The 28000-nt window shown below is 38.0% G+C and overlaps 1 protein-coding gene across 1 annotated transcript; it reads right to left on the bottom strand.

The window, feature by feature from the left end:
• Positions 1-265: 265 nt before the first annotated feature.
• Positions 266-27608, bottom strand: ST6GALNAC1 (ST6 N-acetylgalactosaminide alpha-2,6-sialyltransferase 1). Its single transcript, XM_026701703.2, has 9 exons — positions 27439-27608; positions 20304-21084; positions 19400-19568; positions 16452-16623; positions 11654-11792; positions 11268-11371; positions 8922-9008; positions 6461-6560; positions 266-4982 (listed from the first exon to the last, which is right to left on the bottom strand). Exons 1-9 carry the CDS (start codon positions 27549-27551, stop codon positions 4812-4814), a joined length of 1836 nt encoding a protein of 611 aa, XP_026557488.1. The 5' UTR covers positions 27552-27608; the 3' UTR covers positions 266-4811.
• Positions 27609-28000: the final 392 nt, after the last annotated feature.

Genomic DNA, 28000 nt, shown 5'->3' with positions numbered 1-28000 from the left:
TTTAGGAGAAATTAATCAAAATAATTTTGTAAAGAAGAATACAGTATTCTGTCATCTGAATTGAGTGGCAATACAAATCCTCCAAATAATAAAATAAAATAATGTCTTCAGATTTGGTAAGATTAAAATGGCAAACTTGGTGAGTTTAAAACATGTAAGTTTCAGATATATTTTATTTATTTATTGCTTTTAAAATAACAAAAAAAGGAACACAAAGGTAACTGTGATACATACCCTTCAAAGAAAAAGAAATACATAGACGCTGTTTGTGAAGAATTAAAAAGTGAAGAATTAAAATAAAGAAAAAATGGTATGATATAACAGTAAACAGTTACAATGCTATATAAACTTATCCAATGCAAATATTATTCATGTATGTATATATTTATAGTATACCTATACAATTCTTTTTTAACTATCTGTATTTTGTATAAATAAGTTCCATATTTCATTTTACTTTTCCATACAAAGTTTATGTCTATAGGCAATCTGCTCGTAGGTGGCAAATGCAATCAGGTCTTGACTCCATTGAATGAATGGAGCAATACATTTATCTTTCCAATGCTGCAGTATCAGTCTTGGCCATAGTAAGGGCACGTAGAATCCATTAACATTGTCTGGTTGTCAATACTAGATATGTAATTTCAGGAGAATGTTATCCTCTGAAAGTTTTAGCTCTTGTTACACAACCATATTTATATAATCCATTTTTTTCTGACAAAACTTAGTAAGTATAGGACATTGCAAAACATACTACAATATCGCACAGACAGAATTTATGTGGATATATTTATGACAAAGATATTGGGAGAAGAGTGAAAGACCTGGTAAAATTATGGCTAATCACTTAAAGCAAAAATAAATTAAAAAAATAAAAAATAGGGCACTGATTCCACTTATTAGAGATTAAATATATACCGTAAAACTTCACTGCATATAAATTGACAATTTTTATTTAGAATTATATAGCAAAAAAGAGAATACATTGAATAAAAATATATAAAGATCTTTTTTAAATAAGTTAATTTACCTCACTTAATTGATGCACAAAAACAACTTTTATTTGTACCTCTCTCTGAGGTAGAGAGTAAACAAATAATTTTAATCATGGGAAGTGGTAAAATACCAGGATTGGATGCATTCCCTATTCAGTGGTATAAAACATTTATAGATCTTTTGATGCCAAAACTTAGTTAATTGTATGATGAGATATTTGATAAGGGAATTTTATCAGCAGCATTTAACCAGGCTTATATTACAGTTATACCAAAGATCACACTCAGGTAAAGATCACACTTCAAGTGCTAATTATCATCCAATCTTATTGATTAATGTTGATACAAAAATATTAACAGCAGTATTAGCAAATATAACAAGTGATATTGTTTGTTGTTGATCAGGCAGGGTTTATAAAAATTCAGCAAGCAGCAGATAACATGAGGTTAATTATAGTCATAAGAGATTTGAATAAAGGTAAAGAACAACTTGTAATTTTATCATTAGTTGCTGAAAAAGCCTTTGACAAAATATATAAACAATACATGTTTACCATATTAGACAAGTTTGGATTTTCTTTGGAATGAATAAAAGTGGACATCCTTGTCTATTTGCTCTAAATAGTGAGAACATAGGAGAAAACATACCATTAACCTTCACTTTAGATGTAGGCGACTCATATAATATCTTGATCCATTTATGAATTCCAAAGGAAATCCAAACTATATTCAGTAGTTTTAAACTACTAGTAAGAGACTTGTGGAAATGTGGACTTGTAGAAAGAACAGAATAATTTAAGGCATGTGTGGTTCAGATGGGGAACTGGCCACTGAATAATGCTTATTTGTACCTTCAATGTTCAAATTCAAAAATATCTATTTGAGTATTTCAGAAAACTATGCCCTATTTTTCAGATTTCTCCACCTTTCAAGGATGGGGAATCTTCGATGCTCCAGTGTGCTGGTGTATAACAATTAATGGCACCTATTATCTTTGGTCATCCCAACTAAAAACAACTTTTCAAGTAACATCTGGAGAGGTATATTTTTCATTATTGTCATCTACTCGCCATATTGCCATTATATAATTACATCTATTATTAGTAGTAGCATTAAGAGCCTTGACTTTAAATGATAAAAGCCAATTATAGCAACCTTTTGGGTTTCTTTGTTGAGCTTAGCTCTGCTGTCCAGTGGAAATGTCCGTCTTTAGAATCAGAATGTCTTCCTTCCCTGCCTCTCTGTCCAATTTGGTCATGTGTTCTTTGCTATTTATAAAACCTGTTTTTCCTGCATTTTCATAATAAGCACTAGTAAAATACCCAGAATCAGAAAGGTCATCAAAGATCATCTAGAAGATCAAATATACAGTAGTGCAGGCAGTCTGCTGGTATATGCCAGCCTTTTCTTCAAACTCTGATGAGAATTCATCATCTCCCTGTGCAGTGGTCGGATTCATGCATCATGCTGAGGCATGTTGGGTTTAACTATGGTTTGTTCTGTTGCCCATGTTTGAGTTTTAATGGGTGTATGCTTCCTGAAACATGCTGACAAAAATTTAGGATATAGAATCCTTAAGAGGAAAACATGCCAAATATAAGAAAATTTTTCAAACTAGAGAGCACTTCTCCTTAGCTCCCATGCTCTCTGCTCTGAGTCAAGCCCCAAGTGAACAAATGTTCTTGGTCATGCGCTAGACTACCTATAAGTGGGTAATACCTGTATAGATTAGCCTAGAATATAAATAGAATATATTTTTTGCTGATTGTAAAAAAAAAAAAAGAGACCTGGCCTTGAAAGGGAGAAGAGAGCAATGAAACATTAATGGAGAAGAAATCACAAATTTAATAGCAAGAAAAAGCATGAGATAGAAACTCAAAATAACCCCACTCTGATTCTGTTTCATGGGGCAGAGAGAAACTCTGTCAGACTTTAAGATGCTGTCATTATACCCTACAACAATAAAATCCCCACTGCTTGTTTCTTGAGCTTGGCAACCTGGGAGGACTGAAACTGAGTAATGTATCTTCAATAATAAGTGATTTCTGCTGTACTCATTTCTATCTGTGCATTGTTGAAGGCCAGTAAGTATATGCAGTACATCTCAGATACCTGGAACAGGGGCCTTTTACACTAGACTGAAACAGATGAACAACCAATAGGAGGTGCAAAAAAATCCTGATTGAAAATCTCTGTACCCACTGCAGCCATTTGTAAACATGGCATGCAATTACATGTTTGGGTATGACCTCTTGGTAAATTCAGTTCACCTGTAATTATAAAATAAATCCAACTAGTCCTAATATCATCAGACTGTTTCTGATATAAAAATTTCAGAGTTGATCCAATTTCCAATTTTACCATAAGGATAAAATTTAGCTGATATTTTAACTGTTTCTGGATCTTATGAGATCATGATTTCTATTCCACTAGAACTACTATTATTGATCTCAAACCATCCATGTGATATTGTATGAAATAATATAGAGATAGTCTGGGCTATACAAATAATCTTTGCTCATGTTTCTGTATCCTTATTTATTCTAAGATTTGTAAATTACTTTCTAAAGGACTTTTCCACCATCTTCCATGTTGTGAAGGAGACTAAGATTAATGCCCTCTCTGCAACAAAAAAACACAAGGAGAAAGGGGCCTCTATAGAGAAAAACATTTGAAAAACAAAACTTATTGGGAATTGTAAAGGTCCTATTCAGGCTTGAAGAATACCAGGACAGAGTTGTCACTTAGCAACCTGGAGCACTGTGGCATGATTTGGATTCCAGAGTGGGAAGGAGAACAATAACTCCTTGCTACCCTACTGAGAACTCAAAAGCTGAGGCTCTGCTCTTTGAGAGCAAGCAACCGAGTGCGAAGGATGGGGAAACCTCTCTCTAGAGAAATAAATTTTACTTCTCTCTCCTTTCCAACATACCGGTAGGAGGGTCCCTTAATTTAGGTCAACTTGCTCAGTAGTGCCTACTCTGTTAACCAGCAGCTTTACAGGGAGTCATAAGGGAATTTTTCGTGGTCTCCTAAAACTCCAGGGATTCAGTGAGACCCTTTCGTGTGAGGGAGATGAGCGGTTAATAAGTTTGATTTATATATATAAATAAATATAATATCTGCTTTCACCATTTTTTTAGCTTGATTCTAGAGCAAAGAAAGAAAGAACACTCTTCATAATCTACATATGAAAAAAAAAACTTTTTTACTGTTAAACCAAGTCCATTTTCATATTAAAAGGTAATGGCTTCACATTAAAACTAAGTTATCATGATTCTTGTTTCTCTACTGATAAAGAAAAAAATGTTCACATGTATGCAGATAAAATTCAAGACTAGTATTTCAGGTAGGGCAAGTATATTGGGGGCTCCAATTATCGGAAGAGTCACTAGGTAGCACCTAAGAGTTATCTGCTCCTATTTAGTAGTTATTTGGATTCAGGTTTATTAGTTCTAACCTCAATATCAAAAATCTCTTTGTCTGAACATTTGGAAAAAAGTGGTCAGACATCATAAATTGTCTGTGACACTCCCTCTCTCCTTCGTGTAATCTCATACTCAGGATTTAATTATTCCTACATTAAATTATCCTCTTAAATTGAATAATCTTTTTGTATCTTTTTGTCCTAGATGGATAATAATGGTTCCTGGAATGGATATTTTTGGAAATATCTTAAATGTTATGGAATCATTCAGAAAAAAAAATACTAGTGCATCTTAGATAACAGCATGTCCCAATAACACCTCTGTTTTCAAAGTTTCTGCGCTATAGCAAAATAACCCACTCCAGTCGGGAGTTCATAATCTGGTTCCGTCAGGTTCGTTGATAGAGCTTCATAATATTTGCGTCATGAAGTCGTTTCCATACATTCCGTTCCAGATTGAAGTCATGGTTGGTATAAAAGATTAAACGCTTCCATTCTTTATCATAATAGTGATCTGAATACTTTTGGTAGCCTTCGGTGATATATCCATAAGCGCTCACCTGGGAAGGCAAAGGATTATCATTGGGGAGGGAAATAAATGTGGTTGGTTTGGGAAAAAAAACCTAGTTAGATACATGAAAGATACTTAATAAATAAACCCATGAGCTCATTGGATTTACAGACATAGCTTCTTTAATATCGTTATCTACCAATAGCTTCATGGGAAGACTGGGATAGTGGCGATTTGCTCTTTCCTCCGGGGTTAATGATGATGAAAAAGAAAAGGCAAAACTACATTAAATGCTACTCCTATGGGATTATGGGGGAAAGCATCAATCCTCTTCAGAGCACTGACTTCTCAATCTTAAAGGCAGCTCTTATAATACAATGGATAAATTGCAAGAGATGGTGAAGAGACATCAGACCTAACCAAGTATGCCAGACATTATCCACAGACTTTGAGAAAATGGAGAACAGTGCAAATCGATGATAACATACATAAAAGTATGCATGTTTGTTATCTAGATAAAACATGCATTCCTTAGACAATAAGAACTAGGAGCTATGACCAAAACACTGGGACCATTAAGATGTTGAGTTACGTATTCTTATATTTTGTCCAGGACACTGAGTAAATGTCTGTAAAGCTTAGATCTTAGTTGCTCAATGAATAACTAATCCATACCTTGTCTTTCCTCTGGAGAGCATTCCCATGAATAATGTGGAAACAGACAACTTCAAACCAGCTATGTGAAACTAGTGGGGAGAAAAATCTGTGCTAGTACAGCAGCCATTCTTCTGCAACTGAGAATTGTGGCTTTGGAAGATGAGGGGGAATGGTACTTAACAGTTGAAATTTGAATTAGAGAAATGGGAAGAGGAAGAAGGCAAGATTAATTGAAAGCCTTTTGGAAGAATGGGAAATGACTTTGCCCCTCTATGGATATGGTGAATTAACTCTGTGGAGATGTCAAAAGAAATCCAAGAATTTGCAAAGCTGTAGAGGAAGTTGAGGAAAGAAATGAGCTTATCTCATTAAAATCTGCTCTTCGGGAAGCCTTGGGGATGACAGGACTTTCAGAGTTTCTTCAAACATTTTTTTACTGAAATTAACTTCACTAAGAAAGACATGCAATAGAAAAGGTTTAGCCACAAGTTTAGCATTAGAACTGCATTATGTGGCTGGCATGCAGATGTGGCGTTCATGAAGTAAATCAGGGCCAGGATAACTCACTCAGGCAGAAAGGGTTTTAATTTGAGGTTTCTGTTGTTTTAAGTCAAGAAATGAAGGGTTGAAAGAATATGATTAAAGGAACAGCAGCACAGAAATGGTCATGCAAGCGGACAAGGGCTAAAAGCATCTATCCCTGCCCTGAGGCATTTCTCTAGTGAAGTAGAGAAAAAACACCAAATGTTGAAATAGCAGCAGATCCACTGATTGCTAAATAAGTTTTTCCTAAAGGATGGTGCAAGAGACAAATGTCCCTTAACTTTGTGACTCACCTTTAAATTCTATGCAGCATCTTTGAACCCTTACCTGATCACAGAGGTGGAGTGCAGTCAAAAGAAGGAAGGCACCTGTTGTAGGCCTATATATGCGCCAGTAGGGCTTTTCTAGAGTTTTGGACTTCAAAAACCTGGGGTGGGTTGTAAAAGGAGATTTCAAAAGGTAGTACAGGAAGACAATGAAATCTGAGCAGGTCCTCTCCTTGATGCCTTCTCAGAGAATGAGCTGGCGTTCAGCACTCAACAAACAGGTTGAAAGAGGCATTCTTAAAACTAACCATAGACATATGCTCACAATGAATTGTGTCTTGCCTTGGGTTCAATCTGATAAGGGATCCTCTCTACTTTTAAGGCTGTGAAGGAGGAATAGTTTCAGGAGACACACTAGTTTTCACAGCTACATTCCAGGCAAATCTTGCTTAATGCCAGCCTGATTACTCAAACTCCAAGAATCCCATCCTGAATTGAATCTGGAAGCTGGAGATAGCAAAAAGTCCCAACCTTGGAATATGCCAAGCACAAAAGAACTGTTTCAATGTTCTGAGTGTAGGTGCTTTGAGAAATTTATTCTGTGCATGCATGAAATAAAACTCCCACTATTTTATTCCAAGCACGAAAGAAAATTTGAGCAATTTCAAGAGGCCTGGTTTTGAGGATTCTGACTGCTCCAAATCCTGGGATGGAGCTGCTGTTTTGTGTTTGGGCTTCTTCCTTTAATGTTTCCTACTGACTAGTTCAGAAGCTGGAACTACTGCTACTGTTGTCTGAGAGTAGATGGAGCAATGTGGGTATAGAATATTAAGGGGGAAGAAAAAATAATGAAGGTAAATACATGGCAAAAGAAGGTGAAAATAATACAAAGGGAAGATTCAGGACTTTGTGTCATCTCCATAAGAGGTTTCAACTATACTGCTCCTGAGATTCAGATACAAAGATTAATAATAGAGGATTGGCATGCTGAACTATGTGTATGTATATGTCCTGTGTGTGCTCTCATATCTGACCATAACTTTATAGAATTATTCTTTCAGTTAGGAAATATCAACAACCTGCTGGCTCATCCCAGGGTGGAAACAAAACCATCAGAAAATCATAATGTTGCTTTTGTCAGGATTGCACCTGGCAAACAGGCTTAAAAATAAAATAAAGATCTGTGCCTTCAGAAATTTAGCTAAGGAAAGGTAAACCAAAACATAAACAAATTTTAAGAAAACAAATTAGTCACCAAAGACTGTAAGAAATGCTAGAGAGTTTAGTTGCTTTCTTTGTCTCCTAAAGTGTTGCGTAAGTGACCCTGAAGATTTACTTTTAAGAAACATTATCTGTTCTTTCTGTTGAGAATGAGGTAGGGGAATGGAAAAGGAGCTGATAACAGATGCTAATCTAAATATAACTTTCAGGTGTTTTTGAATTTTGTTTCTACTATTTTCAGCAGAGATTTGTTGTAATAGGTTGATGTTTTTAAAGTCACAAATTTGGTCAAATGTTCTTCCATTTGAGCATTGTGGCATTCTCTGTTGCAGCATCTGCCCTGTGGAACAGATTTCCTCAATTTAGTTTGTCGCCCTGATGGCAGAGCAGTTCTTCCCCCACTTGGCCAGGAAGTTAGAGGAGCTTGCTGTGCAACATGAACTATGTATCTGGTTGCTGGTATAGTGTGTTTCACATTAGATTTTAGATTTTATCATTTTCCTTCTCTTAGATATTTGTAATCCTTGTTTAGCCACCCAGAATCATTTAGCAAGAAGGCAACCATATAAATCTGGGTGGTAGTCCTGATTTACAACAGTTGACTTAGTGACCGTTTAAAGTTATAATGGCATTGAAAAAAGGGATTTATGACCGTTTTTCACTTATGACCATTGTAGCATCCCCATGGTCTCATGATCAAAATTCAGACACTTTGCAACTGACTCACATTTATGACCGTTGTAGTGTCATATGATTACTTTTTGCAACCTTCTGACAAACAAAGTCAATAGGAAAACCAGATTAATTTCACAACCATGTTACTAATTTAACATCTGCAGTGATTCACTTAACAACTATGCCAAAAAGAGCATAAAACAGGGCCAGATTCATTTAACAAATGTTTCACTTAGCAGAAAAGAATTGGAGCTCAATTCTGATCATAAGTTGAAGACTACCTGTAATTTAAAAAAATCAATGAAATGCCACCACCATCTAATTCTTATAATCCTAGAATGAAAATAAGGCAATAGCAGCTGGCTTCATGTTCTCATTGTTTCCTACAGTCGGAACAAAAAATATTTTGGGTTTTGTTTTGACCAGTTATTGAATGCTCAACCTGTTTTATGTTTCATTCCAATAGAAAACAGCCAGCTTGTAATAATTTTGATGGAATGTTTTGTACTTTGTTGCAAGTTTGAAACAAGACATTGTTTTGTACATCTATCCATACTGCCAATGCTGCTGATTTAAAATCTTGAAACTGTTCCTGAGGTTTGACCTTCACTTTACTTATGTCTTACCTGTTTTTAGTGTATCTGAGAAAGTCTGGATGAATCACAAAGTATTGATCCAAATTGAAATTGTCAAATTTATCCCGGGGCCTTGGTCTATAAAAACAAAAGTATATCTTTTAGGCAAACTATGTACAGTTCAAACCAAAGCTGGTTTGGCTAGCTTTTCTATAAGTTAGAGTGATGATGAAAGGTCTTATCTTTTTGCACACTGCATCTAAGATCGGAATGGGGAAAACTGAGGAGTCAAAGGTGTGTATATTTTTGAACTGTATTCTTCAGTTAAAGTCACCTTGACATAACAGCTATTATTAAAAGGAAAAGTGAGAAAAAAATAGTGGATCAACAGAGCTTTTTTTTTTTTTTTTTTGAAAAGAGAGAAGGTGGCAAAAATGTTAAGGAATGTGATTGTTTAAAAAGGGGCCAGAGGCATGTGGCAAAATGTGTGTGATATAAGACATATGTCAGGATACATGTACTTAACGGCAGTATTTGAAGGATACCTTTATGCACATTTTGGCTTCCCTCCGATTTGCTTAGAACTCTACCCAGCCTAACTGTGGGTTCATCTACATAGGTCTGAGAAGTTCATTTATCCTTTGTGGAGCACTTTTCTTTCCCTCAGTGTTTCCTCTATATTGCCATCCTGTTCCCGAGGCAGGCTGAAAACAGGTCAAGGAAAGTAACGTTTTCCATCAGAAAACGGAACAAAAGCATCTGTGTAAACATTCTGTATTCCTGGGAAACATTGGCAGCCTTCAGGGCTCCAAATGATAAGACCATGTTCTATCATTGGCAATGGGATTCTGTGCCTCCAAAGTCATCCCTTCTTTGGTTGCAAGAGAAAACAAAAATTCACTAAAATGTTCTCTTTTTTTTTTCAACTCAGGGAATATTGACCTTGTGGAATTCCTTCTCTGAGGTCAGACTTTCTGTTGCTGTAGCATCTTCTACCATGATGAAGGCCTTTGTGAAATGGGCAATGATACAAAAACTTATTTTGCTCGTCCTTCTCCTCTTTGGTCCTCCATCTTAGTCAATCATGGACGGAATATTACAGCAGTGCACAGGAAATATGTCAATCTGTTCAAGCTTTATTTGCAGTGCACAGGAAATACGTCAATCGAAATACGAAATACGTCAATTTGTGTGCTTTCCCCCCTCCTTTTTGGAATTATTAAAATGTTACTGGGATGGTGAATGTTATTTGATGTTAATTGATCTTTGACAGAAGTATGGGGGGCTGAAAATTGTAGACAAAGAAACTGGGCCATTCCGCAAAATAGAAATGGACAATTGAACACTCTACAAGTGTTCATTTCCAAGCATTTCACACCACAAGTCTTTAACAAGAAATGGAGAGGGCCACTGCAATGGTGAAAGTCAGCTGGGCAACCAACTTCAGAATACTCTTAAAATTGTTGGTCAAAGTGCCATGTAAGCCCCCAGTGAGGGAAGGAAAGGGCACTAGAGGGCAAGAAATTGGATGGTAGGTTTCAAAACAACACACTTCACTTCCATTGTAAGAACAGGAGAAAGCATATCATAACAAAGCTGAAGGGATAAGCCCTACGAAAAAGCCAATAGAAATTGTTATACTCAATTTTTTTTAATCTCTTAGCCATTTATTTTCATTAACAGGAAACTGATGGGCCACCAGAGATCCTTGAAAGCAGAACTCACAAAATTAATCTAAATTTTGTCTGGTTCATCACCTGATTATTCATTAAATTATTGAAGGTGGGGGGAATGTTTTCAGAGTTCTTATTTGAGAATGTTATTTTTCTGTTCTGCCAAATGAGATGTGGGCACAGTGTGCCAAAATGTTAATAAATTATGAAAATGCAGCCATTCTTATTCATTAACATTTTACACACTGGAGAAAGATCTTCAAAATATTTTCAAGGGGTCAGAAGTGCAGGATCAAGAAAAACTCTCCACACTGCCAAGGCAGAAAAATTGCAAGATAATAAAGACTGAAAGGCCTACTTTGTCCTGATCCAGATATACTTTGGATAAACCTCAGCATCTGGACCTGCTTTCAGTTGAAGATGTCTATTATGCTACGTTATTTGTATGCATTTCAATGGGCATTTTATGCCCATATTCTATTCATACGTATTTATTTCTGCATTTTCCTCCTCAGCAGTGTCCATAGCAAACCACACAGTGACATGCCAATGTCATCAGGCATATCCAATACCATTATGTACTGGCTTCCCAACACCTGAAGTTATGAGATTATGCAAATTACAACATTTGCATAATGACCTCTTGTCACTGCATATCTTACTATTTGCTCCCTCTTACCTTCCATTGTGGGAGCCCTTATCCAGAAAGCACAGCACTACTCACCCATAGTAGTCCAAAAATCCCTTCCTGACATTGATGTTCAGAAGAAGAGCTTTCAGCCATTCGTAATCTCTTGCCCCTTCCAGGAAGTGTAGATACTTGATCTCCTAGGAAACATGCCACAGATACACTCGGAGGGGGCACAGCAGATGGAGTGCCACAGTATAAAAGATAGGGCTGGGCACTCTCTGCTAGTCTTGAGTAAAAGAGGGATAAATCAGAGTTGGCTTGTGAACTTGAAGGAAAGTTTAGAGTTTTCTAATCTAAGTTGCTCTCACAACTACTGTTCAAAGTAGTAGTAGGAGAAATAAAAGGATATGTGCCTTTAAGTTGCTCTCACAACTAATGTTCAACTAGGAGGAGGAGAAATATAAGGATATCTGCCTTACTTTTCCTGCAGGGATCTTCTTGAATCCACGATTCCCCAGAATCATAATTGAAGTCATTAAGGAGTAAGCTGTGAATCCATAGAAAGAAGTTCTTGTTCCCACATCTTTTTCATAACCTTTGATCACAGCTCCACTCACTCTGGTAAAAGGGACCATATAAAATTACCAAGTTAGCTAAGTGGAGCTTCTTCAGATACATATACATAATTTACAAGATTCCAGGAGAATATTAAGATACATTCCATACATGCATACCCATCGGTTGATGAGTGAGAATTGCTCTCATAATTCCAATTGGACTTAGAGAATGTCTTAGCTTTAAGTTTTTGCAGAGCACCACTGTGGACTATTTTGTGTGTCCAACCACTAGCAACAGTTTTTTCCTACTGTCTAATTTCCACAGCACTGACTTCCAATAAGTCATTCTCTGATGCTTCCAGCTGGCCAACGGGAAAGTATAGAAAAGCAGCTAGACAGTTGTTCTTTCATGTGAAGAAGAAAAAAAAATCAAAGCCAGCCAGTCACTGTGGAGAAGTTGTCTGGGAAGAAGATGTGCCAGAAAATCTTAGGATGCAGGAAGAAGTTATAGGGACCAGGAAGTGGAACAAGATGAAAGTTTCCATCAATGGGAATCCATGTTCCTTGCTGCTCTAGAAGGATATTTGCAAAACTGCCTTCCTCCGGAAGAAGAACCGAGCTGATAGTTAATCAGCTCACTTTCCCAAGTTCCTTGCCCAAGCATAGATATGAAAGAAACCTCAATCTATCAAATGTGATGGTGATGGTGAACCTATGGCAGGCGTGCCACAGATGGCACGCAGAGCCATTTGTGGGGGCACAAGATGAGTCCCAGCCAAACTTACCTGCACTGCATATTTGTGTACCTCCCAGCTGATTTTCAGCCCCTTTGAGGCCATTTTCGCCCTCCCAAGGTTCAAGGGAAGCCTCTGCAGCCTCAGGAGGCCAAACAAATGGGCCTTCTGGAAATACCAGAAGTGCTGAAACAGGCCCGTTTTCAGCCTCCCGAGGCTCCTGAGGCCTCCAGAGGCTGAAAATGGACACTTCTGGTATTTCCGGAAGGTCCGTTTTTCAGCCTCCTTTTTTTAAAAAAATAAAGTTTTATTTGGGTTTTCACACATACAAAATACAAGTAAAACATCTTTTTTGAAAATAGCATGGTCCCAGGTTGAACTTCTTTATACAGACACAAAACTCAATTTCATGCTCGTTTTTGTATTCTATTCCATATCTTATACTATTTTACATTTTCTATATAGTTTTTCCCCTCTTTTAATTTTCTCAATTTTATTTTGATTATCTCATCTCAATTCAGATCATTATATTTATACTTTTGTCTGTTCTGTTTCAATTTCATATTATCTTTTCTCATTAAACAAATTTTCTCCTGTAGTTACTAATTGGAGTATGACACCTTTATATCTTTTAATTACATCCATTCAACTCTTATTTAAACTTCAATATATACCTTATGGTTATGACCTTCAATATAATACATAATACATAACTTCCAATCGAATTCTGCTTGGTACATTCTTATAATACACACTATATTCTTTTTTAAAAAAAATAAAGATTGTAAATATATGTAATTATAAACCCTCATTCCATTCCAGTTCAGTTCTATCATTAATAATCATTAAAATCTTAACATCTTTAACACTTCTTTTCAATTAAATATCATACTTCCTTAAAGACACATATAATCTCCATAATTAATTTTTCCCTTATTTCTCTTCACATATGTTTTATAAATCATTAAATATACCTTCTGTTACATTTTTATTGACAAGCATTCCACTGAATTACGATAGCTATTTTATCAGACATTTTAATCATACATTGTTTCATATTTTCTAAAATTATTTCTGTTTCTAATATAACAATACTATCTTATGTACCTTTGCAGAATTCCTTTTTCCATTAAGTTTTCACCCATTATCTCTAAATAGGCCCTGTTTCTCTATCTTTTGCTTCTGTCCTTTATAACTTCTTTTCCTTTCTTTCTTTCCTCTCATCTTCTCCCTCCCCTTTTTACCCCCTTGTCTCTCTAGTTCTAATTCTCTCTTCTGCATTTCCCTCTTCTATTGCTTTCTGATTTTATACTTATTTTTCACTCTATTTTTTTGAGTTGTTTTTCCCAATCTTAAACTTTCCATTCTCTTTCCCCCCTTTCCTTTTTCCCCCCATCTAAGATTACTTGTTCATTAAAGATGGCTTCTTCTTTGTCACAATCTTCTTGTTCCGCAGGCATTTCTTGTTGTTTCTCATAATTCCAAATCTCCATTTCTAAAAACTGAAATCCAAAGCCAAAAGAACCTCTCCCTTCTTGTGCATCTTCTTTGTATTTTTAAATTCCATTTTCAGTTCTTCTAAAAGTGGAGCCATTTTAAACAGTTTTAAACAACCACCCGATTGATTTTAGTCATTCAAAACAATAACCAAGAATCCAGAAATCATCAAGTAATCCAGATAGTCCTGAGTTATATCTTCTTATTTCTTTTTTGACTTTCTCTTCCTGGGGTTTTCGTTGTGATTTTTCAGTTAGAATGTGTCTTGTGGAAGTCTTGTTGAGATTTTGCTGTAAGTTCTTTTTTAATTCCAGGCAGTCTCCTCCCTTCCAGATCCTACCCTTTTATTCTTTTTCTCTCCTTTCCTGTTTTCAAAAGCTTTTAATTATCCAGAAATCTTTATTATCCCTTTGACTTTTTATTTTCAGCATTAAATGCCTATTGATGTCAAAGTGGATTTTTTTTTTCCAATTTCTTGCTTAAATCTCTTAGCTGTCAGTATAGGAAAAGGAGAAAACCCAAACTTTTCCCTTTTCTCTCTCCTTTGCAGCTTAAAAATCTTCTTAGGGAACAATGTTATTTAATTAATTAATTTTTAGTTTCAATTCCAGGGTACCTTATTTGTTGCTTTTGCTGTTTGACCCGGTCAACCAAAACTTTCTCTTCTTATCTTCCTCCTGCACATTCTTTTCCGGTCGAGTTCTTCTTTGTGGTGGCCATTTCTGACCACCACTGCAACTGCCTTTGGGAAAGGGAGTAATGGCCAGCCGGGGAGGAGAGATGCGGCTCTCCTCAACTCTGCTGGCAGTCTCCCCCCTCTTCACCACCTCTACGGGGTGGCTTAGCCCCGAAACCAGCTGGCTCAGGGCGCTCCAGCGGCGAGCACGGATCAAAGCCTCGCAGAGATGAGAAGAAGCTCAAACCGGAAGTCCTCCATTTTTCAGCCTTCTGAGGCTGCAGAGGCTTCCCTCAAGCCTTGGAAGGGCAAAAACGGCCTCAAGCGGGCCAAAAATCAGCTGGGAGGCATGCACATGCATAGTGCAGGTAAGAGGACAGGGTGGGGGTATTGCGAGCACATGTGCAGGGAGGCAGGGCGCATTGCATTGTGGGTGCCAGCAGGCATGCATGCTTTTGGCTCACCACATTAAAAAGGTTCACCATCACTGAAATATGATAATCAGAGTAATAATCACATTGTTTTCCAATAAACCTTAAGAAAATGTTTTATTAGCAGTATTATATTGGTATTGACAGAATAGAACTAAAGCTGGCTATTCCTGGCTTCTGTTTGGGTAAAATCAAGGAATCATCCAGACATCCTGCTTGCCATGGCATGAGGATATCTCATTGTTTGTGGAGAATGTGAACACACAATATTGTCCTCTATCTATTCTGGTCCACTGCAAAGGCACCCACTGCTTGTCTCTTCTTCAATTGCTTCAAGGTTATATTTTCCAGCTTCTTCCAGTAGTAGCCATGGATCTGGACTGTCACACAGAGCATCAGACTAAGATAAGATTAGAAGCAAGGTTAATTGGCCTACTGAAGCTGCTATAGACCTTTCTCTGATCTTTGATGTCTGATTTTCAGCTCCATCTGCTTTCTGGCACTGGGTGAATGACAGCTTCCACTCTGTGCTAAAAAAAAACAACAACAACCCTCCCCCATCTCTCTCACTTCTCTTAATAAAAAAACCTTTCCCATCTCTTTTAGTAATCAACAGATGACAAGAAAAGTAGCAAGAGGAGGAAGGAAGGAAGCAGCGGTGGGATTCCATTTTTTTTTACTACTGGTTCCGTGGGGGTGGCTTAGTGGGCGGGGCTTGGTGGGCATGGCAGGGGAAGGATACTGCAAAATCCCCATTCCCTCCCCATCCCACTAACCTGCTTTCCAGCTCTGTTCTCCTGGGCAGGGCAACAAAAGAAGACCCAGCCAATTGGTTGGGACTTGGGAGGCAGAGAATAGATTGGCCAGTCAGAGGTAATATTTGCTGGTTCTCTGAACTACTCAAAATTTCCACTACCATTTCTCCAGAACTGGTCAGAATCTGCTGAATACCACCTCTGGAAGTAAGTATATTTGGTACCAGTTCTCCAGATCCCAAAAAAGCTTACTTCTCTCTATGGAGTGGCAGCTGAAGAGTCATTTTCCAGTTCTGTTCCTCCAAATGGATGTAAGAAAAGTGGGGTGGAACTAGCCAGTGTCTGCAAATCTTGCCGTAGCACAGAATACAAAGAGGGCAAATATAGCTGCCTACTCCAGTACTCCAGTTTTTTTTTCCTGCATCCAGCAGTCTTCTGAAAGGTAGACTTACTACCCGGATAAAGAGTCCCTGCTGTAACGTAGATGATGCAGCAACTAAGCTGGAGAAGAGGAGGTAGCTATGCTTCAGGGATGACAGCAGAAGAATTGTGACTGTGCGGGTGGCATTTTAATAGATAACGCTGCATACAACCTCAGACTTTCTGCAGAACTCCTGTTCTTCTTACCGGAACACATAATCATGAGAGTCAATTTCCTTGCCCATTCTGGAATTATTCAGTATCCCTCCATTTCCTACTACTGCACAAGTGATGCACTTGGACGTCTGACTGCTGTTGCGTGCAAAGAGAATGTGCTGGTAGGGTTTATAAGGAAGCATGGATATCACTTCTTTTACCACTGGAAAGAAATGAGACACAATTATTCATAGGAAGAGGCTAGCAGGTTACATAAAATCAGACAAGTCCAAACAGGGTAGGACACAACAAATAATTCAGGCATAGCTGAAAAACTAAATTAGAATATATTACACTGACCATCTTGTCTTTGGCACTGAAAGTTCAGTTGTGCATAGAGCTTGTGATCTTCTCTGATACAAACTGAATCTGGAATTGTCAGTGCCATTACATAACCCTGACCAGGAAATAAAAAGCTAAAATGTTTTCCCGAAATCACTGGAGTATTGGAAGGAGAAAGAGATACCTGAAAGACTCTATTATTATATAGGCAGTCCTCAGTTTACGATTGCTCAAGAGCCATCCAAAGTTACAGTGGTGCTGCATGAGAGATACTTACGACCAGTCCTTTATATTCTGTGGTGATGTGATTATGATCTGAGCAACTGTCAACCAGCTTACACTTAAGATGGTTGCAGTGTCCCATGGTCACAGGATTGTCATTTGGGACCTTCCCTGCCAGCTTTCCACAAGAAAAGTCCATGGGGAAGCTGGCAGAGAAGATCGTAAATCACTCCCACTCCTACCGTTTTTTTCTCCCGAGGAGCCTGGTTATGGTGGACAGGATTCCAAGAGACTTGTACTTCCTAGCATGCATCCCCTTGTAGCAATCCCTCCACCTGCATTCTGTAGTATTTGCCCACAGATGCAATAGCAAAAAGTGAATCATTTGCCTGATATTATAATGTCCATAATTATATCATTACATTGCAATGAAATTTGGTCCCCTGCATGCCAAGTTTATTGCATGGCGGTATTGCTCTACTCTGAATGAAAGCCAATCACGTTCATTGACATGCTTCCTATGGAGCATGTTCCTGTTCCATAGTTCCAAAAGTTTACTTTCTAGCAGCAGGACCATCTTCAGATGATTTTTTTCCCCCAGCTAATCTAAGTAACCTGGTAGGTTCATAGCAGGAGAGGTGCTCCTGCAGATAATTGTGTTCTAAGACATTTATAGAGTTTTAAAAAGTAAATTATACCTAGTAGATAACTTGTAGCCAGGGCAAATCTTTTAGCAGGATTTTATTTATGTCCATCTTTCTCAGTATGAGAGTCTGGGCAACTAACAACAATTTAAAGCAGCAACAATACTGATAATAAATAAAATAACGGTACGGGTAATATCGATCAATACAGCACAATTCATCGGGGTTTAATTGAAAAAACCCTCCCAACGCTGAAATCATTGAGCTGTAGAGGCACAGTGGTTAGAGGGCAGTACTTCTGCTGACTGCTGGCTGACTGCAATTTGGCAGTTCGAATCTCACCGGGCTCAAGGTTGACTCAGCCTTCCATCCTTCCGAGGTTGGTAAAATCAGGATCCATGATTGTTGGGGCAATAAGCTGACTCAGTAAACCGTTCAGAGAGGGCTGTAAAAGCACTGTGAAGCGGTATATAAGTCTTTAAGTGCTATTGCTTTATGAATCATGCTCACTTAAGGTTTAGGGAATAGCCAGATCTTAAAGGCCTAGCGGAAGACCAAGAGAGTCTTTGGGGGTAGAGGTGGGGTGTTTTCATAAAGTAGAGACCACGAGAGAGAACACATGCTTTTGGGATCCCATTCCTCTGTTTCATAGAAGAGATGGGGAGCATGCCTGCTGTGTCAGATCAGGTGGGATGGGCAGAAATAATTGGAGATAAGGGGTCCCACAAATAACTTGGCTCTGTGCCATGATCATATGACCCTGTGGCTTGCTTTAGTCATCAAAGGAGAGGCTACCAGGGGTGGGATTCTACCAGTTTGCACCTATTCGCTAGAACCGGTTGTTAACATTCAAAGCAGTTCAAAGAACTGGCTGTTAGGAGAAATTACTGGCCTAATCCTGTAAGGAAGGCAGGAAGGAAACATTCTGGTGTTGCTTACAGAAACTGCCTCTCCGTTAACCCTTATTACATTCTTGGCAGGACTAGACTTCCTGTCTCAGGAACGTCTCTGGAGTTTTTTTTTCCCCCTCCTTTGCTGGTACTTTGCTTGTGTGGAATGACCATTCAAACTTACAATGGCGCTGGAAAAAGTGTCTTATGACCATTTTTCACGCTTACGACTGTTGCAGCATCCCCACAGTCTTGAGAGGCCAGGCGAGGAGATGCATGCCTCGATGTGAGTGATATTGAGTTGGCCATGCCCAGCTAATAACATGACTACCAAGCCACGCCCACCTAGTCACATGACCACCAAGTGACGCTCACGACCAAGCCACTCCCACAGAACCGGTTGTTAAAAATTTGAATCCCACCCCTGGAGGCTACTATTGGTTCTCATTGGCTTTCCTCACAATTTTTCTGTATGAAGGATCTATTTTCACTCATGTGTTTAATGGCATTGTATTTAGCCCTGTTTAAATTGCACCCAGGTTTTGAAGCAGAACACCACTGGGAGATAAGACAATTTAAGCCATAAAGGCTATAATTGTCGACATCGTCCTGTATAATTGTTGGCATCATCTTATGGTTACTATGGTAAACCAACCCTATTACTGCCAATAAATTTTGTAATAAATATTAATGCAATCACATGTCAATAATCTTATGACTATGCTTCTTCTTTTCTTAGGATCACGCTGAGAATATGGACTTTTCCCTTATCGCAAGATGGGGAAACATGAAGCAGGTTTTGGGTGGATGGACTGATAACTGGCTCAATATATGACTTCTAATACCTTCTACCAGAAGAGGTAGTGTTGCTTTTAACCCATACTATGTACCCCATGCTCACATGAGAAGTTTAGCTCCATGAAGCCAAACGGTGGAGCAAAATGGTCCATACGCTTCCATTCACTGTCACTGAAGTGACTCCTGTCCATGAAGACTGTGATGTTGGGTAGGAAAATATCACGTAACCAATCAGATTTGGCAGCCTTGTTCCTCAAAGAATCTGGGCAGGTCTAAGAAGTGGAAAAAGAAGGGAAGAAAAGTTACAAGACAACTGTTTAAAAAAACAGTATTGGCCAGTCACAGCAGCTTTCCAACCTTGTTGACTATCTTACAGGGTTCTGACAATAATTGATATGAATGTGATCTCAGAGTAAATATGATCTGCATGTTGTCAGGTATTCTAATAAATAGTCCAAAGGCTGTGTGGGTGTGTGTTTTTTTAAAGTAAACATACTCTTGCTGATTTTTCTCCTCTATGGAGTGTTCCTTTTCTTTTTCTTTTTGGTGATGGATGTATCCTTCCCCTACCACTCCCACCAAGCCATGCTCACAGAACTGGTAGTAAAAAAATTTGAAATCCTACCACTGTGCAATCTTATCCATTTAGCTAGATGGGCAGTGCCTAAATGTGATAAGTAAATAAAATAAATTCAGATTATGTGATTGAAGAGTTCAATCCCAAAGTTGGAACAACCATGCAGGCAAGCATGACATTTACTCTCACTGAATTCTGCTAGAAGCGAAGTTAAGCAGAAGTTGCCGCCAAGGACGGGCCTTCATAACATATGGTTTCCGAGAAAAATGAAGTGAAATGAAGTGAAGAGAACAGGAAGCATCAGGCATTGTAATAAAACCCACCCCTTGTTTTATTATATCATAAAATATAATTATTATGTATGTATATGTTGCAGCAAGCATATTTGGGGGGGGGGAAATTTATGGTAAAATCGCGCTATGGTACTTACTGACGGTGGCGTTGAATTATCCAAGAGGTAAATGTCATCAAACTCCCAGCGGGGTTCAGATTTAAAGTCAGCTGCTTTTAACCTTTTAGGGGTTGTTGCTAAAGGAGCCGGATGTGTGACCTGTTGAACATCAGATACAGATGCCTTGGCAGAGTGTTCTTTAATGAGGTTTGTTTTGTTGGATTGCTTTCTCCAGTGAGTTTGATTAGCTCTAGAGGGCAGTGTGGCATTTTTACCAAGAAGCTGTTGTTGTTTGGCTGCTTTTCCTACAGTCTGCTTTTTTATGGGTAGTGGTATCACCCGTTTAGCCTTTGCTTTCTCCTTTTCTTCATTTCCTGGTGCCATACTTTTATTTGTTTCTTCCTTTTTGTTGGAGGCCGGTGAATTATTCTTCCCATCTTTATTAAATGATCGTGTTTCAACCAAAATTTTGGCATGGTTTTGGCTTGCTGCAGGTATCTCCTTCCTCTCTTTAGCTTGCGTTTTGTTGAATGAAGGCCTTTCTTTCTTCTTGGCTGATTTTTGACCCGTTTCCACTATGACAAGCCTACTCCTGGTTTGCTTTTGAAGTGATATGGATGCATCTTGGACCTCTGCATGCTTCCCATGGCCATTGTTTCCCGATCTCTTCACAGGATCATTCTGCAGCGAAGAACTGCCTGGTCCCACTCTTGTATCTGGGAGCTCTAATGGCTTTGGGTTGGTAGCTACAACTTCTTGTACATCGTTTTGTATGTCAAACAGAGGCACTATTTTGACATACTGAAAACTAAAGAAATGGCTGAAATGCAGTTAAAAAGATAATTGCATTCAAAATGTATTTATTTAAAGATGTCCATATGTAAGACATTTAGAACGCAGATGCCTACATATGATAAAATAAAAAACCTAAGTAAGTCTCCTCAACCCACCTGGATCCTATTCAATTAAACTTCAGGAGTATTTTGGAATTGAAAGGTTTGTCTTTTAAACCATCTCCTTTTATCTTTTTAAAATGCTACACCTGATTACAAATTGCTATAGGTATATTTTTACTATCTAGTTAATTCGAGAAAAATTATTTAAGAAAAAATACTGATGAGTGGCATATAAAGCAAACTATCTTGGCTGATACATTTTACATTCTCTATTTAGGTCACTTGGAAGCACTTGGGTATCTCCTAAAGAGGCAGAATTATCTTGGCATTTATTGATCAAATATTAATTGTTCTCCCATTTTTTGTTCTGACTTCACCTATTCTTTCCTGGCCGTGCTCATATTTTGAGTAGTTGTACCTACCTCAACATGTTTCATAAGACTAAACATGGCCCCACAATAAGGAAAAAAAAATATCCAACTGTCAGCCCTTTGAGGCAATCCAGACAAAAATCACCAACAATGACCACCTACTCTACCTTTATTGTAAGGTTCCATTAATAGAATCTTCTAAGTCTGAAAGTACCTGTCTCTTATCTTACTTCTACTCTCCTGAAATCTAAGGAGGATTCCTTTCTGACATGTCTTTTCCACCCTTTCTTCAGGCTCAGATTTCATTTATCAGACCATTCTGTCTGCTGCTGCTCTTCCTTTCTCCTGATCATTCCCACATACCAGCCTTGTTACATGGCAGCTATATAAGTAATAGTTACTAGTAGCGATAGCACTTAAACGTATATGCTTTACTGCAATCTATGACAATTTACAATGTCAGCATATTACCCCCAAACAATCTGGGGCCTCATTTTACTGACTTCGAAGGGATTGGAAGGCTGAATCAACTTTGAGCCAGTCAGTATTGAACTCCAGGCAGTGGGCAGAGTCAGCCTGCAATATTGCATTCTAATTAGGAAGGGTTTAATTTCCCTAAGAACTCTGTGTGTGTGTGTGTGTGTGTGTGTGTCAGATAGTAAAGATGAGACAAGAAGAGGATTACAAAAGCTTTTCTTCATTCTTATTCTGACCCTTTCTTCAACTATCAGAATTTCAGTTTCATCCCTATTAACATTGCCCTCTAGACTTGACATATGAGTTGGATGAAATGAATTGTACCTCATTTTGTCTGTCTTAAGATATACCGTAAGACCTATTTAAGCTGGAGTGTATTGCAGAGGAATATTGTTGTGTGTATCTGCCACATTGACTTTATACCACACATCTACTGCTGAACATGTTCCCATTTCTCACACCACAGCAGAAGGAACTAGGGCCAGTAAAATGGCTAGCAGCCCAAAGCCCTGTTATGGACACACCAATTCATTCTCAGTCAGAAGTTGTAATTTGTTGAAAGCATTTACAAACCAGATGAATAAGGATAACAATGAAGAAAATCGGACTACACTTTCTGTTCATTGAAAATATCCAAACTGTTGCAATGAATGTCTTCTTAAGATTCCTTCCCTTCCATAAAGTTCTTTCCTTTCTAATCAGGAGGCTAGACCTATAAAGGAATTGAGAACTCACCTTGGGGAGATGGAAGATACGAGCAAGCGGTTACGGGAGAACTTTTAAAACATATTACACAGAAAAAAGGAAGTATGAGGGGGAACGCCCCACCCCCAACAAAATAACCTAACCTCGATTTTAGTATAGGATGGGGAGAAAGCAATATGAGGAGGCTTTCAATATCCTGTTATTCTACTGCCCTACAACAAATAGCAATTCCCCTGAACACATTACACACAGACCTACTTCTCTGGAGAAGGCTCTAATACTGGGGAAGATAGGAGGATTACCAGCAACAAGGTGGATTGATTCAATTACAGTGATAGCAATAGCACTTAGACTGCCTTATAGTGCTTTACAGCCCTCTCCAAGCAGTTTACAGAGTCAGCCTATTGCCCCCAACAATCTGGGCCCTCATTTTATCCACCTTGGAAGGATGGAAGGCTGAGTCAACCTTGAGCCGGGTGGGATTCGATCTGCCAAATTGCAGACAGCCAGCTGGCTGTCACAGTAGTAGTTTGCAGTACTGCACTCTAACCACTGCCCCAGTGAGGCTCTGGTGAATGTACCATTGGAAGGCTTGAAGGACCAAGTCAGGGACAGATCATCAGAGAGAAAAACTACCTATGTGGTCACTAAGTCCATAACATAATGATCGCATATAATTAATCACAAACAGCAATGAACATTCTTGGAATCCCTACAGTGCCTATTTTTTGACATGGCCAACCTCAAAGAGTTCACAAGACCACCCAATACTGCATTTTGTACTTGGCTTTAGGGTGCAAAGGTGAGGAGTATACCAAAAAGTGTGATAATGAGGACCCAAATTGTTGGGGACAATATGCTGACTCTGTAAACTGCTTAAAGAGGGCTGTAAAGCCCCTGTGAAGCGGTATATAAGTCTAAGTGCTATTGCTATTGCTGTAATGATAACTATCTTTTTTGGGTTCTCCACCATATTTTTAGACTGGATTTTCATTTAATTTTAAAAGTGGGAAAGAGAAGCAAAACTTCTATTTCTTTATAGTGACTATAAATTTGGTGCATCAGTATCTTGGCTGGTAGGAAAACATAATCAGTCCACCTCTCCAGATCCGTTTATATAAATATATTTAGATATAACGCAGTAAATTAATAAAAATAAATTTAAAAAAATCCCTGGTGTACAGATACTATACAGTGGATGGTTGAAAATGATTTATAAAAGCAGTTTTCCCTTCTTTTATAATTATCTAGGGTTGCTATTGCAGCTCATAAATTACATTTGAAAATATTTATTAGGTAGGCAAAAGGACAAAACCAGATCTTGGTGGAAAATAGTCTGCAATGATTGACATATTGATATGAAGTTAAAGAAAATCCAGTCTACAACAAACATGCATCAACTACCATGGTTTTGAAAAACGGGGTTATGATGATATACCCATTTATCATTCACAGAAGTCCAATGGAAATACTGAAAGGCTGAGGTGGCAGCCTTTTAAAAAGGATTGTTGGCTTCTCTCTGATTCACAACCCTGTGCTGGCCTACCATGGTTTTTTTTTTTTTTAACCTCCATTGCTTTGCTGCAGAAAAGCTATCTTGATAATACAAGAATCTAATGCTATGGGACAGACAAATCCATTCATGGTAGTTTTAGCTTTCACTGAACAGAAGAGTAGTGAATTTACAAGTAGACTTATAGAACCTAAAATATGCAAAACAGGAATTTTTCATGTGACAGTTTCCTCCTACATCTGCAAGAAATGGATGGAAATTGACTGCTGGGACCACAGCTTCAGTTTTTCTTTTCTTGGCAATTTGCTTCTGAGTTCAGAAATGCCACCCCATTTTTTCCTAAAAGAAAAGTATTCTGAAAGCAACGTTATTGCTTTCTTTTTTTAATTCTTCCTGTACATGTTCCATCTCAACCCCAAGATTAATACTAGAGAGAGAGCTATTTTCATGCCAAAATAGTACAGTAATAGTGGAAATGCTACTTTGATCCAAGAGCATTTCCTTTGTATTTTGTGGCAAATTCTCTAGAGGCTAGACTCTAGAACAGTGTTCCCCAACATTGCCAAATTTAAGGCGTATGGACTCCAACTTCCAGAATTCCCCAAACCAGCATGCTGAGTGGGGAATTCTGGGAGCTGAAATCCACATGTCTTAAAGTTGACAAAATTGGGAAACACTGCTGTAAATAACAATCAAGCTGTAGACATAAGAGTTTGAAAGAAGTATTATTTCTTTGCTCTTGAAGATTGTTCCAGCCTTCTTATGCCTTAAGAACACACATTTCAATCGCATACAAAGCCTTTCTAAATGAATGGAGAATCTTAGACATATTATTAACCAACTTCAACTTAGACATATTATTAACCAATTTCAAACTGAGATGCAGTGATTAGAATGCAGTACTGCAGGCTACTTCTAATGATCACTGGCTGCCAGCAGTTTGGCAGTTCGGGTCTCACTGGCTCAAGGTTGACTCAGCCTTCCATCCTTCCGAAGTCGGTAAAATGAAGATCCAGATTGTCGGAGGCAATAAACTGCTTGGAGAGGGCTGTGAAGCACTGTGAAATGGTATATAAGTCTAAGTGCTGTTGCTAGTGCCATTGCTAAAAGATGCCAACTTTTAAAAACAGGAAACAGGATACAGTTATAAAAGCTACTAGTTACACAGTTATATAGGCATGCCATTAATTGTTAAACACATCTGGAACATTGAGTACTGGTAAATATTGAAGCATCATTTAAGTAACACAAAAAGATTCAAGGAGGAGACAATGTATTCTTTGTGGCAGTCAGGTGAAAGAGCAAGTATTTCAGTCAAACTTTGCAAGAAATAACAGGCATGAATAACACTTCTTCCTCCTGTGAAGGCTAAAAAATAGACTGTTGTTTTCTTACAACAGTGGAAAAAGAACCGAAAGGAGTAGGAAAAGATTTTCTGTACATTTTAAGCCCTGTTTTATCTGGCATCACTGGGGGCAATATCTCTATCTCACACTTTTACCCCTCACATCCTGGACATAAACTGTTTCAACTACTCCCCTCAGGATGCCACTACAGGGCATTGTATGCCAAAACAACTAGACAAAAAAGACAGTTTTCCCCCCATGCCATCACTCTGCTAAACATCTAATTCCCACAGCATTGTCTTATGCTTAAGGATATGTAACCATCTAGTAGGGCTGTATTACTATTATTCTTCTCATCTTTTCTATTACCTACTCCTGTTGATACCTTATGACTATCACTTTGTTGTTATATCTTATGATTTATGACTTTGTTGCTTGTATGTACGTGGAGAGCTTATGCACCGAAGACAAATTCCTTGTGTGTCCAATCACACTTGCCAATAAATTATATTTCTATTCTTATTCTTATTATTTCTATTACTACAAATAACTCCAGGCAGTGAACATATCCAACACTACTTCCTCCTCCTATTTTTCCCACAACAACCCTATGAAAGTGGTTACTAGAGAGAGAATGACTAGAGCCAGACAGGTTACATGGCTAAAGCAGGACTAGAATTACGCCCAGGTTCATAATTCTTGACCTAATAGGAACATCAAAACATTTTCCTACTTTTTATCTAACAATCAAACCCCAGCTCATAACTTGGAAGAGTTAAACTTGTGCTCATTACTAGTTTCTGACTGAAAATAGTCACATCTGAAAGTGCTACACTTTTATTGTTAGGAAATGGCATCTTTTGGGGGGTGACTTAATACTATTTTAAAAAAATATTGGGATGTAACTAGAGTTCACTACCAACAGTCTATGAAAATTAAATGATCTTTCACTTCATCACTGCAAAACATATTTTTGGTAAATTATACTTGTTGCACTCCATTATCCATTCTTTTTTTGAAACAAAACTTACATCAGTTATTTACCTCAGCAGTCTGGTAAGGTACATAAATTATACCCTGTCACTATTGTTTAAGGAATATGTTACAAATAGATGAAAACTTTTCAATAAAACATGCATACACGCACACAGAACAGAGAGTGATATGTTTCTAGACCTAATCATTCATATACAAATTGGTAGGTATTTGTATACCCATACACAATTTTAATAAGTTTTTAGATTTCTGCTTTCTCTAGAATCATAATCGCTTTGCTTTTATATCTGTCCCAATAAAAAAAATTTCAGGCAGAACATAGAAGAGCAAAGCAAGAACTGAATTTCTCCAATCCCCCTTAAAAATGATCAAAAAATATGAATAATTGGAAGATGCCCACATTCAGTCTATGGGCAAAACAACATGATTTTTAGGGACTTACATGGGCTGAAAAAGACAAGGATGAGGTTGAAGCATACCTCTGGGAGAAGCATTATTTGTATTGATGTTTTATCTATAGTTATAATGCAGATTTGGGGAAAGGATTGCAAAAATTGGTTTTTAACCTTGGGAGCAAAATTAGTCACGTTGCTGGGACCAATCTTGATAATGCAAGAAACGTATCTTGCAAACAAAACAAAACTAAACCCTGACCCCATCCCAAAGCTATGGGAATGCTAATAATGGAACATATTTTCTAACTTGACATGTCACAAGTACTTGTCTGGAGAACATATTGCCATATCCACAAAGGAAAAGATATAGATAAGTACAACATATAGAGCATCTCAGTACTCAATCAAAGACCAGCTGATCATGTTAGAGCAAACAGTATCTAATTTTCATTTGAGAAGATGAATTTCTTCTTACCTGTATGGATATTTTTCAACAAAGCCAATGTAAGCAGCAAATGACAGGATGAGGAGCAAAAAGCCTAGGAGAAAGAGATGGGATGATGTAGGAAACTTTCTCCTTAATCTCATGGTGTTATTCTGAACATTCAGGATACCTCTACCTGTCCTGGCCCCAGATAAAGTGCAGATTGGCTCATCCCACAGCGTTATTCCTCTGATATCGCCTGCCTAGGGAGGGGGGGGGAGGGAGGGAGGGCAGGGCAGGAGCTCCTTGCAGAATTTCTAAACTCCATTCCTTTGCCAGAAAGTAGAGACTACTTCCTCCTGTTAAAATTACTGTTCTTGGAGGAAGACTGCCCAAATGGAAAGACTCCCACAAGTTAAACAAGTAAGTGCAAATACTTTCTGAATTCACAAATGTGTGTGGTTAAGATAAATGAGTTGTGAAAGGAACAGGGTTCCTTTATAAAGTTGCAGGAGGTACATTTTTTTTCCAAATCTGCTTAAATAAGAGGCACCTGCCCAAGTCCCCTCCCTTTTTCTGTTATAAGCAATGATTCCTTTCTGATTGCTAGATA

Source organism: Pseudonaja textilis, chromosome 2 (assembly GCF_049901715.1).
Source record: "Pseudonaja textilis isolate UNSWEBS1 chromosome 2, rPseTex1.2, whole genome shotgun sequence".
Lineage (NCBI taxonomy): Eukaryota > Metazoa > Chordata > Lepidosauria > Squamata > Elapidae > Pseudonaja > Pseudonaja textilis.
Note: the sequence above shows the minus strand (reverse complement) of the source record. Positions and strands in the feature narration are given on the sequence as shown.

What these genes read in the sequence shown, in the direction of transcription:
- ST6GALNAC1 (XM_026701703.2), bottom strand. Translation starts at nt 27,551, where the DNA reads ATGAGATTAAGGAGAAAGTTTCCTACATCATCCCATCTCTTTCTCCTA. An exon ending in GTTGAAAAATATCCATACAG is followed by an intron (nt 21,085 to 27,438) that starts GTAAGAAGAAAT and finishes ACTGCATTTCAG; the next exon opens with CCATTTCTTTAGTTTTCAGT. An exon ending in CTCAGATACACTAAAAACAG is followed by an intron (nt 6,561 to 8,921) that starts GTAAGACATAAG and finishes AACCCACCCCAG; the next exon opens with GTTTTTGAAGTCCAAAACTC.